This window comes from Trypanosoma grayi (genome assembly GCF_000691245.1).
Source record: "Trypanosoma grayi strain ANR4 Tgr_424_V1, whole genome shotgun sequence".
NCBI lineage: Eukaryota > Euglenozoa > Kinetoplastea > Trypanosomatida > Trypanosomatidae > Trypanosoma > Trypanosoma grayi.
The window spans coordinates 386-14648 of record NW_008826043.1 but is presented as its reverse complement, the minus strand read 5'-3'; the positions used below and the strand labels follow the sequence as shown (position 1 = coordinate 14648).

At 60.9% G+C, this 14263-nt stretch overlaps 8 protein-coding genes across 8 annotated transcripts; all 8 read left to right on the top strand.

The window, feature by feature from the left end:
• Positions 1-171: 171 nt before the first annotated feature.
• DQ04_04241070 (putative 40S ribosomal protein S8) lies at positions 172-654 on the top strand (the record flags this gene model as incomplete). Its single annotated transcript, XM_009313440.1, has 1 exon — positions 172-654. The coding sequence occupies one exon, from the start codon at positions 172-174 to the stop codon at positions 652-654; it is 483 nt and encodes a 160-aa protein (XP_009311715.1).
• A 182-nt stretch (positions 655-836) lies between these two features.
• DQ04_04241060 (putative calpain-like cysteine peptidase) lies at positions 837-4082 on the top strand (the record flags this gene model as incomplete). The annotated part of the gene is made up of 1 exon (XM_009313439.1): positions 837-4082. One exon carries the CDS (start codon positions 837-839, stop codon positions 4080-4082), a length of 3246 nt encoding a protein of 1081 aa, XP_009311714.1.
• A 184-nt stretch (positions 4083-4266) lies between these two features.
• On the top strand, positions 4267-7566 carry DQ04_04241050 (hypothetical protein; the record flags this gene model as incomplete). Its single annotated transcript, XM_009313438.1, has 1 exon — positions 4267-7566. The coding sequence occupies one exon, from the start codon at positions 4267-4269 to the stop codon at positions 7564-7566; it is 3300 nt and encodes a 1099-aa protein (XP_009311713.1).
• Positions 7567-7754: 188 nt separating this feature from the next.
• On the top strand, positions 7755-8537 carry DQ04_04241040 (hypothetical protein; the record flags this gene model as incomplete). Its single annotated transcript, XM_009313437.1, has 1 exon — positions 7755-8537. The coding sequence occupies one exon, from the start codon at positions 7755-7757 to the stop codon at positions 8535-8537; it is 783 nt and encodes a 260-aa protein (XP_009311712.1).
• Positions 8538-9027: 490 nt separating this feature from the next.
• Positions 9028-10875, top strand: DQ04_04241030 (putative MCAK-like kinesin; the record flags this gene model as incomplete). The annotated part of the gene is made up of 1 exon (XM_009313436.1): positions 9028-10875. One exon carries the CDS (start codon positions 9028-9030, stop codon positions 10873-10875), a length of 1848 nt encoding a protein of 615 aa, XP_009311711.1.
• A 450-nt stretch (positions 10876-11325) lies between these two features.
• DQ04_04241020 (hypothetical protein) lies at positions 11326-11667 on the top strand (the record flags this gene model as incomplete). Its single annotated transcript, XM_009313435.1, has 1 exon — positions 11326-11667. The coding sequence occupies one exon, from the start codon at positions 11326-11328 to the stop codon at positions 11665-11667; it is 342 nt and encodes a 113-aa protein (XP_009311710.1).
• Positions 11668-12151: 484 nt separating this feature from the next.
• On the top strand, positions 12152-13225 carry DQ04_04241010 (surfeit locus 1 family protein; the record flags this gene model as incomplete). Its single annotated transcript, XM_009313434.1, has 1 exon — positions 12152-13225. The coding sequence occupies one exon, from the start codon at positions 12152-12154 to the stop codon at positions 13223-13225; it is 1074 nt and encodes a 357-aa protein (XP_009311709.1).
• A 277-nt stretch (positions 13226-13502) lies between these two features.
• DQ04_04241000 (hypothetical protein) lies at positions 13503-14183 on the top strand (the record flags this gene model as incomplete). Its single annotated transcript, XM_009313433.1, has 1 exon — positions 13503-14183. One exon carries the CDS (start codon positions 13503-13505, stop codon positions 14181-14183), a length of 681 nt encoding a protein of 226 aa, XP_009311708.1.
• Positions 14184-14263: the final 80 nt, after the last annotated feature.

Here is a 14263-nt window from a genome sequence, read left to right as displayed (position 1 = left end):
CTACTCCTGCGCGGCGAGTTGGGCGCAGCGGTGGGCGCGGCGGCGGCGGCGCTGTCCGGAGAGATCGTCATCCGCCTCTTCGACGATGCCGTGCACGATCAGCACGACTTTCTCAACAGCACACCGTTCCACTTCGTCGGCAACTCCACAAACTTCCGCAGCGTAAACAGCATGACGGTGATGGTCGGCCTCGCCGCGGGCGGGTCGGCGCCCCTGCTTTTCATCCCCGGCTCACACCATGTGATGCGGGAGTTCACGTGCGATGGCAGTGACATGAGCCGCTTCCGCGCCGGCGGCGTGTTCGACGTGGGACGCGCCATTCGCGGTATCGCGCCACTGCGCGAGCTGCCTGTGGTGCAGCTGCAGCCGCTCGAGCCCGGCAGTGTACTGTTCATCAACCACTACACGCTCAGCGCCGCGCAGCCGACAATGTGTGGATCGGCGGCCCACTACGTGCCGCCGTCCACCCGCACCGTGAATGGGCCCTGCCAGTACGCCATGACGCTGATGCCGGACCGCTGCGTGTTTGATGGCTTGCGCAATTCGTGGGCGTCGCGCGACTCGCACGGCCCACTGCATGCGTACGAGGCGGGGCAGCCACTAGTCGACGACGCCGTGTTCCCCATCCTCCACAGAGCCCTTGATGTGGAGTAGAAGGAGGTGCGTTGGTGATGGCCAAATCTGTCTGTCTGTCTGACTCTGTGTGTTCGCGTGTTTCGCTGTTTCTCGTGGGTTCCCTTGCTGCTACTCCTGGGTACTGACGCCATGATTGTTTTGCGCGCTCCTACCACCTTGATAGACAGAGGAATAGTAGGACAACAGAGTCCCTTCTCATCATGAGTGCGGAGATATTGATGTCCATCCAAAATGGACTCCTGCTTGAGCGGCAGGGGAAGCTTCGTGAGGCGGAGGAGTGCTTCACGCAGGGCATTAATCAACTTCGTCGAGTCGTGGAGAGACCCTCGCTGGGAAACTCACAGAAGATGGTACTGACGGAGTACATGGAGGATGCTGCGCGCCACATCCTGCGCATCCGCGCGGCACTTAGATACCAGCAGCGGCCGCTGCAGCAGCAACAGCAACAGCCATCGTCGCCGCTGCCTCTGCCAGAGGATGAAGACTATCTTGGCTTCTTGGAGGATTTGCCGGACGAGCTAAAGCGCGAAAAGGGTTCTCCGTCGACCAAACTACCCAAGGATCCTTCACCAACGTCAACACCTGCAGCGGCAACAACAACACCATCGTCAACACCTACAGTACCGCAAGCACGGCAGCAGCAACCGCCGCCGCCGCATCAGCCAATTGACCCCCTGGCGAAGCATTTCGCCCCCCGCGCATCTGAAATTGTCATGAAGGCTATTGACGTGGCCACAACGCTGGCGAGGCAGCGGGAATACAAGCGAGCTGTGGATGTGCTGCAGCACGCGTACGATGTGGGGATACGGGAGCGCAACAAACCTGGAAACTTCCAGCGGGTTGAAGAACATCTGCGCCTTTTACGGCGCGAGTATTATAATCACTTCAAGCCGCGCTTCGTACAGGACAACTCGGTGCTGCCGGAGGAGATGGAAATCCTAAGGAAGTCCGGCATCACCGCAACGATCCTGCTCCCTATTTGGGACGATTTGAACGAGGGCTACGGTCGTGAGAATGTCTTCATGCCCTGTGAGGGCCACTGGGAGGACTCCTTCACGCCGCGCCTTGATACAGTGCAGCAGCGTGCGGGGGCGAAGTACCTGCGTATCAGCGAGGTTAAACCTAACACTGCGCTCAGCATCATTCACACTGCTGATCCGCTGAACGTGAAACAGACAGTTGTGAGTGACTGCTCGATGGTGTGCAGCCTCATCATCTGTGCCTCGTACCAGCAGCGGTTCCCAAAGGGGAAAATCATCAATAACGTCATCTTCCCCCAGGACAACAACGGGGATCCCATTGTCAACCCTAAGGGGAAATATTGTGTGAAGATGCTCATAAACGGCATTACACGCCTTATCACTGTCGACGACCGCTTTCCCGCGAACCCGCGCACTGGGGAGCTGCTCTGCACATACAGCCGAGACAACACCGAGCTGTGGGCTTCGATCATGGAGAAAGCATTTGTGAAGGTCTGCGGCGGAAGTTACGATTTCCCCGGGAGCACCAGCAGCAGTGACCTCTACAAACTCTCTGGGTGGCTCCCCGACGGTATCTCACTCAATTCGGAGGGATTCGACCCCAAGCTGCAGTGGATGCGGCTGTACAAGCGACACGTGGACGGCTCCGTTCTCATAACGGCCAACACGGGATCGTTAGCAAAGGAAGTAGAGGAGAGTCTGACGCTTCCTGCCATGCACGCGTACGCAGTGCTGTCCATGCAGGAGATCAATGGTATACATCTGCTACAGCTAAAGAACCCTTGGGCGCGGCGTACCTGGAGTGGGGCGTACTCCTTCAGAGATAGCAGTGCGGGAGCGAAGGCGGTGCTGTCGCAGGTGCAGCACAACAGCGCGCTGGAGGAGCAGGGCATCTTCTGGATCACGTGGGAAGACCTCTGCTCGTACTTTTCGCACTGCAGTCTCAGCTGGAATCCGTACATGCTTTTCAAGACGCCAGACGGCATGTCGCGGCGCCCACTGCGGCTCTCCTGCCACGCCCGCTTCCCTTACACGACAAGTACAGGCCAGACGCCGCAGTTTCATATTGGCGTGATTAATGCCCCATCAGCCTCACGCATGCATCTTGTTTTCTCGCGTCACATCACCGACGTGGAGAAGTTTGGAGAGCAGTTCGAAAAAAACAATCCAAAGGTGCCGTACGTGGCCATTAAGGTCTACGACGTGACACGATTCCCATCCATTGCGCAGCACATGGGTGCTCGCTGCACCTTCGGAATGTGCTACTGCCGCCGACTGGCCCACGGGACGGAGTTGGACGCGCGCCTTGAGCCGCTAAACGAAGTTGTCTACCGAAACATGGCGGCCCATACGCAGAGCTTCAATTGCCCCGCCGGCACGAGTGATCTGCTCGTCGTTGTCGGTCGCCTGGAATCTGCTGTGAAGGGGGAGTTTAGCTTTTCGCTAACACTGCACACAGAGTGGCCGCAGATGAAGCTCAACGCGGCAGAGCCGTCAGCCAGCGGTGTCTACATGCATGCCATCCCCCGCAGTAACCTCAAGCAATGCACCGTTAAACAGGGGCGTTGGGTAAAAGGGATGACTTGCGGGGGCAGGAGCAGCACGCAGACGTTTGTGTTCAACCCACAGTACAGTCTGTCGTTATCAAAACCATCGATGCTCTCTGCACGTCTCTGCCTCCCCGAGTGCGAGCTTTCAGCGCAGTTGCATGTCGTGCGGAAGGAGCAGAACGCGTCCCACGAGAAGGTGAGTTGGGCGGCGCGTGTCGGCTCCATCAACGTGGAGTGCAGCTTCCTGCTGCAGGCGCCGCTGTACGCTCACGGCGGTGTCGTTATCGACACGAGTGTGCGGCGTTGCCTCGCCTTCGACACGAAGCGGCTGCTCGGCGAGCAGCAGAAGGACGCGCCACCATCGGAGCCGCTGCCGCTTCTGCCAGCCGGCGACTACACAATTGTGCCAGCGCAGTGGGAAAACGGCGTGCCGGCGGAGTTTGAGCTTGTTGTGGAGACGACGGAGCCGCACGAGTTGCGTGAGATCCCCGCGGAGGGTGACGGCTTCACCAAGACAACGCTGTACGGACAGATGACGGGTGGCACTGTCACCGCTCCTGCCGCTGCTGCGTCTATGCCAAATGCCAGCGAGTACTTTTCTAGCAATAGCAAGGCGTCCTTTATCGCCTCCTCACCGGGTGTGGTGACGGTGCGTCTGCTGCTGCTGCTCGGCGCGGAAGGCGAAGCGGAGAGTGGCGTTGCCGCTAACGTGAGTCTCTTCCGCGCGGAGAGTGCAGTCGCAATGGCACTCGTCGCCACGTCGGGACCATATGACCCCTGTAGTGCCGCACTCCCGCCGGTGAAGGTGGAGGCGAATGTTACGTACGTTCTAGTTGTGTCCTCCTCTAAGCCTTCTTCCGCAAAGTACGTGCTGCGATTCTATTCCAGTTGCCCATTGAAGGTCCAGCCGCTCTAAAACAAAAAGTTTTTTTTTTTTGCTTTTTTAAATGTGTTTTCGTGCTTGTATGCTTAAAAAAAATTCTTTTTTCATTTGCCGCTGCTGCTTTTGCTGCTGTGATGAGGCCCTCACCACACGATTGAGCGATGACCACAACACCATCGCCACTACCGCCACCTCGTTCTCCTTGCTGCAGCTTCCCATGAATGTAGGGCGACGAGCTGCGGCTTCAGCCTCCCTCGGGGCGCGTGGAACTGGCAGCGACTGGCTGCTGCGGCATGCGCGTCACGACACGGCGCGGTGGGAGCGACCAAGCGTCGCATCGTCGACTGCCGCGGCTGAGACAATCGTGAGGGTGCTTGCCGTTGGCGGTCCCAGTTGTTGGGAGACTGCCACTGAGCTCTACGCCGGAGGTCTGGCGACGCGCTCCATCGGGCGGCGTGGTGCTGTGGCGCAACAACAGCGGCACGGCGCCATCGTGCACGTCATGACGGCGCTCGGGCAGGGGAACGCAACAGTCGTCCTGCGTGGGTTGGTGGCGCGGCGCATCGCACGCGATGTCACGCTGCCGCAGCTTGAGGCTACACGTGAGGAACATGAAGCCGCTGCAGCGGCATGCGCAGCAATTCTGCGTGAGCTACTCGCTTCTGGCGAGTACATGGTGGCGCTGCGCTGCGCGGAGCGTTGGGCAAAGCGTGACGTGTCGCCGGCTGTTGCGCAGCGGGTGCTGCACACACTACTTGCAAGTTCCACCGGGGACAGCAGTACCGATGCGATGTGTCGCATGGCGTTGCTGCGTGGCGGCATCCTGCAGCGCGTCGAAATGGTGACGGGAACACCAGGAGTAGCCGCGCTGTTGTCTCTGCGTGAAGGAGGGGAGGGGGAAACGGACCGCTGTCTGGCGAGGTGGTGTGTCGATGCGGCGCTGTACATGAAGGTGTGCCCGTGGACTGCGTGCTTCGCCCACCTGCCACCGTCCGACGCGTCATCGGAGGTCTTCTATGAGGAGATGCTCGCGTGCTGGTGCACGCACCGCCGGTTGCCGATGCCGGCTGCTGCCGTGGGCGCACTGCCTGGACGTGTCCTCAGTTGCGCCATCGCGGACGTGATGCGCTGCTGCTTCGGCTGCCGTGATGAGTTGACAGAGTCGACGATGCGGCGCCTGCGGGATGTTGTTTCTGCCTTCTGTTGTGCGTCGGTGCGACCACACGAGGGGGCGGTTATGTGCCTGGACCTTCTGTATCAACTCTCCAACGGAGAAAGCGTCGCGCAGGACGTTCTGTGGTGGCGCGACCACTTGCAGCGGTACCGTCCCACATCCGTGACGTCTGCCGTTGCGTGGGTGGAGTTATGCAACCGCGTCGGGGCAACGGAGTTGGTGTTGCAGCCACCCTCTTCTGCACCGAGTTATTTCCCGCTTTTGGTTGTGCAGGCGTCGCAGTCGGCATCAGCGGCGGTGGCGCTGTTCGAGGCTGTGCGACACGGCAGCGCGAACCTACCGGAGGCAGATGATATTCCATGCGCGGCTGCGTGCAATGTGCTGCTGCTCTGCCGAGATGGCCGCAGCACTCCTGCTGTCCATTGGGTCCTGCGGCGCTGCAAAGATCACAAAGGCATCGCGCGGTTTATTTTGGATCAGCAGGAGCAGCATCACGAGGCAGCCGCAAATGTGCTGCGGGCGCTGCTGGAGCCGGAACACGCTGATGTTTTTGCGCAGCTGTCGAAGTTACTTGGGGACAGTCCCAACACATGGCTATCCCGTGTCGTGTCCCTTGCGGCACAACATGAGCGGTGGGTGGTGGCGCTACGGTGTGTGGCTGGCATGGCGGCGCCGTCGATCGGCCACTTGCACGTGGCCTTTCTCTCACTGACAGAGCGGAGCGCAGAACCCTTTGCCGTTGGCCTCGACTTTCTCTGGTCCGATGATTCCCACACGTCGCTGCACGCGGAGGTGAGCCCGCCGCAGTGCCACATCGACAGCGACCGGTGGGAGGCGGCGTTGCGACTCATGGATGTAGGCGCAAGGCACATGAAGAAACACTCCAATTTTCTGCAACTGTATGCGCACGCCATATCCCGCGCGACCGCAACGAACTGCCGCGTGCACGCCGAGGTGGAGGCTCATCTTGCGCGTATACAATTTGGTGGCGACGGTGCAGCAGCAGCAACAACAATAACAACACCGCGATCGGCGCGAGAGGAGCTGAAGGCCCTCGTAAAGGGCAAAGACTGGGCGGCGGCGTGCTCCCTCGTGCCGCAGGCAGGGCCCACGCGCGGGCTTGTGACACTGTTGGCGTACAGCGGCAGGTGGGCGGAGGCGGCGCGATTGGTGGCGGCGCACCGCAGGGAGGCATGGCTGCCGCTCGTTGTGCGTGGCGCACGTGTGGCAGGTGCGTGGCAGGCTGCGCTCTGGGCGGTGGAGCAGACGACAGCCGCTGGGATGCGTCTGCACTACGCGGCTGTGGCGGAGCTGTTGGCGTGCTGCACTTCTGCTGAGGTGCCGCTCGAGGCGATCCAGTTGTGGCTGCGCAGTCACATGGGAGGGGCGGNCACTTCTGCTGAGGTGCCGCTCGAGGCGATCCAGTTGTGGCTGCGCAGTCACATGGGAGGGGCGGCCGCACACGCGCTCTTTGGGCTGAAGAACGGCGTTGCGGCAGCGAATGGCAGACAGTTGTGCACCACACATGCCGAACTACTGCTCGTGATGCTGAGCTCGTCCCACTCGGCGAAGGAGCAGTGGATGTTCGCCCTCGAGCTGCTCACGAGCCACGTGCGGCAGCGCGGCGACTCCCCGTCGTCGCGAGTGTTTCACACGACCTTCGCAATTTTGCAACAGGCGGGGCGGTGGCGGGAGTCCCTCCAATTGCTGCGTTTCCAACACTCGCTCGGCGTACTGCTGACGACGAGGGCTGCCCGGCAGGTGATCGACACGCTGCCGGCAAGCGAATGGCAAGCCGCCCTCATGTGCGTGCGCGACGTTCCTCGAGGCGACGCCGGACTGGTTAATCGCGTTGTGCCGCGAATATTGCCGTTTCAGTGGGAGTGTGCGCTACGGCTTCTGGTTGACCACCGCGTGATGACAATAGCGGTGACGGAGCAGATCGTCAGCTGCGACGAGGTACCGCTGCACATGCGGCTGCAGGCGTGGCACCGACTGCTGCCGTCGCTGCCGGTGTCGATGAAGCACCGCGCGGCTGCGGTGTACCTCCGTCTCTCACTAGCCGTGTCGGACGCTGGGACGTGCAGCACACACGGCGTCGACGGGTTGCGCGTCATTGAGCGTTCTGTCCGCGGGTTGCGGCACGACTATCGCAACTACGCCGCGTTCGTGTATCACCGTGGTGTGCTGCACCGGTGCTGGTGTGACGCGCGCCTCGATCCAGCCGTCGGTGTGGCTGCCTTTCGCTCCCTCAGCGACATCGCACGGGTGGATGCACAGTGTGAGGTGAGCGCGTCGGCGCTGGAGCAACTGTCAGATCTCGTTGAGCGAATGGGCCCGTAGTGCGGCTGGGGCAACACCGCGCAGGCGCATCAATGTTGTTGTGAGGGTGAATTTACAGTTCCGTTCGCGGGCCACGGGCTGAGGTATCTGTAGCCAGTCTCCTCACACCTCTCTTTTGTCTCACAGAGGCGTGCGTGAAATTTCTCCCCCTTCTGTTTGTTTCGTGCAGGAAGTCGCTGCGGAACTACATGCGTCTTCGCGCCGTCCGCGGGCCGTTGACTGTCACGGCGATGACGCCGACACGCGCCTTTTCCGAGGCACGGTCCAATTACGACGGCACCGCCATGCCGCCGTGGCCAGCAGTGGGCGAGAGGCCACAGTACCCGTCCGCCCTCTCTGAGTCGCCGCTGCCGAGGCCGCGCATGCGCAAGACGCACACGGAGTGGATGTTCTTCCATGGCCACGGCGGGCGCCCCGGCATGTACGGCCCGTCGCGCGAGATTGCGGACTTTGAGTTCGCCGACGGCACGCCAGCGAGCGTCAGCAGCCGCCGCTTCGCCTTCAAGCACCACCAAGACCACCTGCTGGTGCAGCTCATACGCGCCGGCGCGGTGGTGGAGCGCCACGCGGTGAGTGGACTTCTCCCACGCGTGCCCGGCACGGCGGAGCAGCGTGACTGGGACCCCGCCATCCCGCTCTTTCTCGAGGACGTTGACGAGCGCGGCAGGCCGCCACCACCGCCACGCAGCAGTGGCAACGGCAATGCCACCGCCGACATGTGTGCCCGCGTGGTGGACGAGCGTATGGCGAGATCGGCGCCCACTCCGAGTGAATTGGCAAATCACCACGCGGGCGAGGAGCTGGAGCCCAACCTGATGTTCGCGTCATACGACCCCAGCGCGTTTGTCAACGATCAGGTGCAGATGCGGGAGAACAAGCGGCCGTACTGGTCCCGGCGTCGCTGGGCGCTGACAGACAGGTTCTTGGTGCCCAAGAGTCCCAAGCCAAAGAACACCATCAAGGATGAGTAATTGTATGGTTGGCGGAGCGCCTGCTGATGCCTCTGTTGCTGCCTCTGCTGCTGCTGTTGTTGTTGTTGCTGCTGCTGCTGCAGAGCCGTCTGCGCCAGAATGCATAGGGAGTGGTAGTGGGAGAGAGCGGAGGGAGAGGTGTGCGTCTGCTGCGTTTGGTGAAAGGGCGACGCAGAAGGAAAAAAAAAAAAGAAAAGTGAACAGAGGAGAGAAAGACAAGAACGCCGTCCGTATTCCCTCTGCTTAGCGTGAGGGCTGCGTGTATTGCCAGGTGATCGGCGTCCCTTTCATTCTACCCCTACCGACTCCTTTGGGTTGCCTTCCTCCTGCAGCTACCTGGGGTGGCGGGATGGCTGCGACACCAACCTCCCTGCCTACCCTCTTCCGCTTTTTCTCACACTCACTCACTCTCTTTCTTTCCTTCCTTTCTCACACCTTTTTCTTCTTTGTAACGTCTGCAAACGAAAGTGTTGGGGCGCGCATCGGCTTCATGCCGTCCACGCCTCGCTCTTCCGCGGTGAACTCCATCACGGTAGCGGTTCGGAAGCGACCCAAAATCACGGGAAAAGAATCGGAGGAGAACGACGTGGTGCGTTGCGAGGCATCGACCACTGTTGTTGTGTACGAGCCGAAGACTAAGCTGGACCTGACCCCAGTCATTGAGCCTTCCGTCTTTAGTTTTGACCATGTCTTCGACGAGGCGGCGAACAATGCGGAGGTGTACGAGACGTGCTGCCGCCCGCTGCTGCAGGATGTGAAGAGCGGCAATGGCGCCGTTGTGTTTGCGTTTGGGCAGACAGGCAGCGGCAAGACGTACACGATGCTGGGCTGCGCCGCGGAGGTGTGTCAGGGGCTGTACAGCTTCACCGTCACGGACCTGCTCACGACGTGTGCGCCGTGCACGCTCGCTGTGAGCTTCTACGAGGTGTACGGGTCGAAGCTCTTCGACCTGCTCAACAGCCGCGCGCCGGTGAAGATGCTGCAGGACGAGGCCCGCAACATCCATATTTTAGGCCTCACGGAGCGCGAGGTGTCAAGCGACGAGGAGGTGCGGCAGCTCATGTCGGAGGGACAGCTGCTGCGCGCGAGCGGCGCCACTCATGCGAATGATCGGAGCTCGCGCTCACACGCCGTGCTTGAAATTAGGGTGCGACTGCAGCGTGGCGAGCTCTCATGCGGGCGCATCACCTTTGTGGACCTGGCCGGCAGCGAGCGGGCAGCAGACACCGCCGACACCGACATCAAGGTGCGGCGCGAGGGGGCGGAGATCAACAAGTCACTCCTGGCGCTCAAGGAGTGCATCCGGGCCATGTCGCTCCGCAAGCGACACATCCCGTTCCGCGCCTCGAAACTGACGCAGATACTGCGCGAAAGTTTTGTTGGCCGATGTAAAACATGCGTGATAGCCAACATCTCGCCGTGCCAGCGGCACTGCGAGGACACGCTGAACACGTTGCGCTACGCCTACCGCATCAAAGAGCTGAAGGGCCCCACGGGCGAGGCCTTGGAGCGTGAGGCGCCGACGCCATGCGTCAACTGCGGCCTGCCTGTGTTTGCCGGCGGTAGGCACGTGTGCCGGCGCCTCAACGTGCAGTGCCCACACTGTCGGCAGGAGATGGACAAGAAGGACCTCGAGACGCACCTTACCGAGTGTAAGGAGTGTCCCTTACACTGCCCACACTGCAATGAACTCCTGCTGCGCGGAGAGCTGCTGCGCCACAACCGCCGTTGCGCGCAGTATCCGGTGCGCTGTCCGCTCTGCTCGAACCAAGTGCAGCGCAAAAATATGGAGCGGCACACGCTGTCGGAGTGTAGTGCCGCCAAGGAGAAGTGTCGCTACTGTGGTGTGCAGTTCCCTCGCTACGCGCTGGGTCCGCACGAGCTTGAGTGCGACATGATGAAGCTCGCCTGCCCGTACTGTCTACGCTACATCCGCAGGGGCCGCTTCGACGCACACGCGGCGGAGTGCGTGAGGAACCCCTGCCGGAAATTGGCACCGACACCGCAGCGGTCCGAGTCGAACCTGTCGTGTGCCCCGTCCGTGGAGCAGCGGCGTCTAGGCGCCGCGAAGACGCCGCGGCAGTCAAAAATGGGGCGGGAGTTTTCTGCGGCCCCGGACGACGCCACGCCGGAGGCGGACGTGGAGACGAAGTGCCCGTACTCTCGCTACGGCTGCACCTGCAAGATATCACGTGCGAGCCTCGCCGCCCACCTTGCGGAGGCGGTGGCGACGCACCTGGACATGGTTTCCGTTTACGCGGAGCGCATGGATGTGGAGAACGCGGCTCTGCGACGCCTTGTTGTCTCGAATGGCAGCGAGCGCAGAGATACGCATTAGCCCTCCCTCTCTCCTTCCGTCTCTCAGTGTGTGCCGTGTAGTTCAGGGACGCTGTCTTTCCCAGTCTCCTCCCCATTCGCCCGTGCCGCGAGTCAGGATGTGGAGTGACGAAGGGGCTGCTTTTGAATGTTTTAATTTGCCTGCTGATTAACGCTCATGAATCATTTCGTTTGGAACTGCCTCTTTTTGAGATAGTGTTGGGGAGCCAGTCTTATGGCATCGATGTAAAGTGTTGCATGCCGGTCTTTTCATCTCCCCCCCTCCTACGCAGAAGGTGTCTGCTGTCACCGATGATGCCGCCTCTGCTGCTGCTGCTGCTGCTGCTGGCGGTTTTCATTTATCATTATCAGTGTTGTTGTTGTTGTTTATTTCTTTTCATTCATTCATTTCCTCCATTCCTTCTGTTTCTGTTTATGATTTTTACTCATGACTTCCCGCGCAGTCTTTGTGATGGCGGAGCTGGAGCGGCTGCGCGAGCGGAACGCCAAGCTTCGGGAGGAAAACACACAGCTGAAGAAGAAGCTTGCTGAGGAGCGGCCGAACATCACCGGCGATGGCTTTGATGACGGCCACAGAAGAGTCGAGGTGGAGTCGTACAGGCGGCTCATAAACGAGCAGGACCCACAGGCCACCATATTGTCCCTCCACGACGAGCTCATGCGACTGGGCCGTCAGTGTGCGGTTTACGCCGACGCACTCGAGGAGGCGCGTGAGAACTTTGTAGAAATGAAGCGTCTGTATAGTGAACTGAACCAGATACTTGCCACCTGCAGTAACTCTAATTTGGAGTGAGGGGCGGGCCTGAGCGCGCGCATTTAGTGCCGGGACGCGATGAGTTGCGCAGGCAGGCGAAAAAAAAAAGTACAACGAATCCGTCTAGCTGTTTTTTTTGTTTGTGTTGACCACAAGCGTGTCTCCTCATATATATGTATATATATGCAAATGTATATGTGTGTGCGTAGGTGTGCGTGTGGCAGTGTTCTTACGACTCACCACAGTCGTCCCTTTCCCTCTCCCTCCCCCTTTTGCTGTGTGTTGCCTTCCCACACACACACACACACACACACACACACACACAGTGAGAGACAGCAGCAGCAAGCCGAGAGGCGGTGGCCGCTACTGGCGATACTACACTTCATCACAGCACAACAAGGCAAAAAGGGGCAACGGGAGAGGGAAGAGAGAGGGAGAGAGAGAAAGGGAGAAGGAAAGAACACATCAATACAAGAAAGCAAAGGGGACACAGACAGACAGACAGACTGACAATTGAGCAACAATGAGACCGGACTACATGGGTGTCATGTTCCTAACGAGCGCCGTCGTCTCGTTCAACGCCGGCATGTGGCAAATCTTCCGCCGCGCCGAAAAGAAGCGGCTGATGGAGAACCACAATAATCTTGCGAAGCCCCCTCTACACGAGCTCCCGTCGGACGACGCCGCATGCAACGAGTTCGAGTTCCGCCGGACCGAGCTGGAGGGCACCTTTGACAACGAGGGCTCCATGCTTGTCGGCCCACGCGCACTGCCCTCCTTCAAGGGCGCTGCGACCAACGACGAGAGCAAGGGAGGCTTCTTCGTGCTGACACCATTCGAAATCGCCAGCACAAAGCAGTTCGTGATGGTGCACCGCGGCTGGGTTCCCATCGATGCGGGGAAGCACCGCACGCTGCTGATGCAGTACATCGGCGAGGGCTTCGCCGCGGGGACGGTGCGCGGGATCCTGCGCCGCGAGGAGTTCATCTCCGGCTCGCTGCTGTGGGGGCCGAGCGAGTACAACGACGGGCCCGCCGCCGCGGACCTCTCGTGGCTCGCAGTGCGGCCGTGGAACATGGTGCTCGACTACTACCGGCGCCGCTGGGGGCAGCGCGGCGCTGACGCTGTTGTTGCCGAGCGCGGTGCCCACCACTACTACGTGGAGATGCTCGAGGACTACTCGGGCGACGACCAGCGGCTGGTGCGCGGCCACGCATGGCCGTGGCGTCGCAACGTCGAGGAGGTGACGTACGTGCACCTGCTGCCGGTTGTGCACACCATGTACGTCTTCTTCTGGTTCTCCGTCACGATCGGCTCCCTCTACGGCATGGGCCGCTGCTACCAGCACCAGAAGAGGCTCTTCGCTATGCGGAAGCGCATGACGGCGCAGGCGACGCAGTTGGAGCGGCGGCGGCAGGAGGAGGCGCAGGCGTACCTGCAGGCTATGCAGGAGGTGGAGCGGGTGAAGCAGGTCGGCGCCGCGGCTGCCGCGCAGTTGGGGGCGCAGCAGCAGCAGCAGCAGCAGCAGGATCGCAAGGAACAACCACCGCAACAAGAAGAAAGCCCGGCCGGCGATGAGGCACAGAAGAGGCCCTGAACAGCGGGAGAGGGAGAGGGAGAGGGAGTGAGTGGCGTAGTAACTGAGGCCCAGATGCCATGGCGTGACGACACAAACCCACACGCACACACATACAACGACGCACGCAATACAGTCGCACGCGCACGCACAGATGTGTACCCACGCCTACACACGGTTACATGCACAATGCTCCGCGCTCACCACCTGGCGTTTGTTTTTGCTTGGTGCTCTATTCTCGTTCTTGTTTTCTTTTCTTTTTTGTTTTGATCCGCATCGTGCCATCTGAAGAGAGTTGATGCGCCCCTCGCCGGTCGACACGTTTCTGTCACTCTGGCTGCGCGTCAGGAGCCCCGCTGATTTACCGGCGCTGCTGCCGTGCCTCGCAGCGGAGGAGGAGCGGCAGCACACCGCCGGGCTGAACAGTGATGTGGAGTCCATCTGTGCGGCAGTGCGCCGCAGGGGCGTGGAGTGGGATCTCCTGCACGCCCTATTCGCCTTGCAGCACACCGCGGCTGCGGTGCCGGTGCGCGCATTGGACCTGATGGTCATTCTGCTCTGTTGGGAGGCGGCCGCACTGCTGTCCCTGCGGTGGTTCTTCGCCGCGTGCACGCGACAGGTCGAAGGGCTGCTCGAGCGCCGCCTGAGCGCGGACCCAACGCAGGGCGACGAGCACTATGAGGCGGTGGTGGCGGACGTGGCGCTGGCGTTGTATGGCCGGGACGATGCGATGCTGTGGCGCGTGGACGAAGTGCTTGGCGAGGTGTCGCTGCAGCGCGGCGAGGCGGTCCCCTTCCTGCAGGCCGTTGGTGTGCGGCTGGCGGGGGAGCCGTGCGACAAGGCCGCCGCGAACAAAGCCGTGACTGTCGTGCTGCCGCCGGGAGCGGCACCCGTCCCGACTGCGGCGGACCACAAGAAGTCGAAGAAGACGAAGAAGAAGAAGAAGAGCAAAAGAAAGGGCTCTTGCACAGTGATGTAGACCCGCACTGGCCCTGTGGCGAGGTGGTGACCATGGGGTGCCATGGGCTTTGTTCTCTTTATCGTAACGCCCCTGCCCCA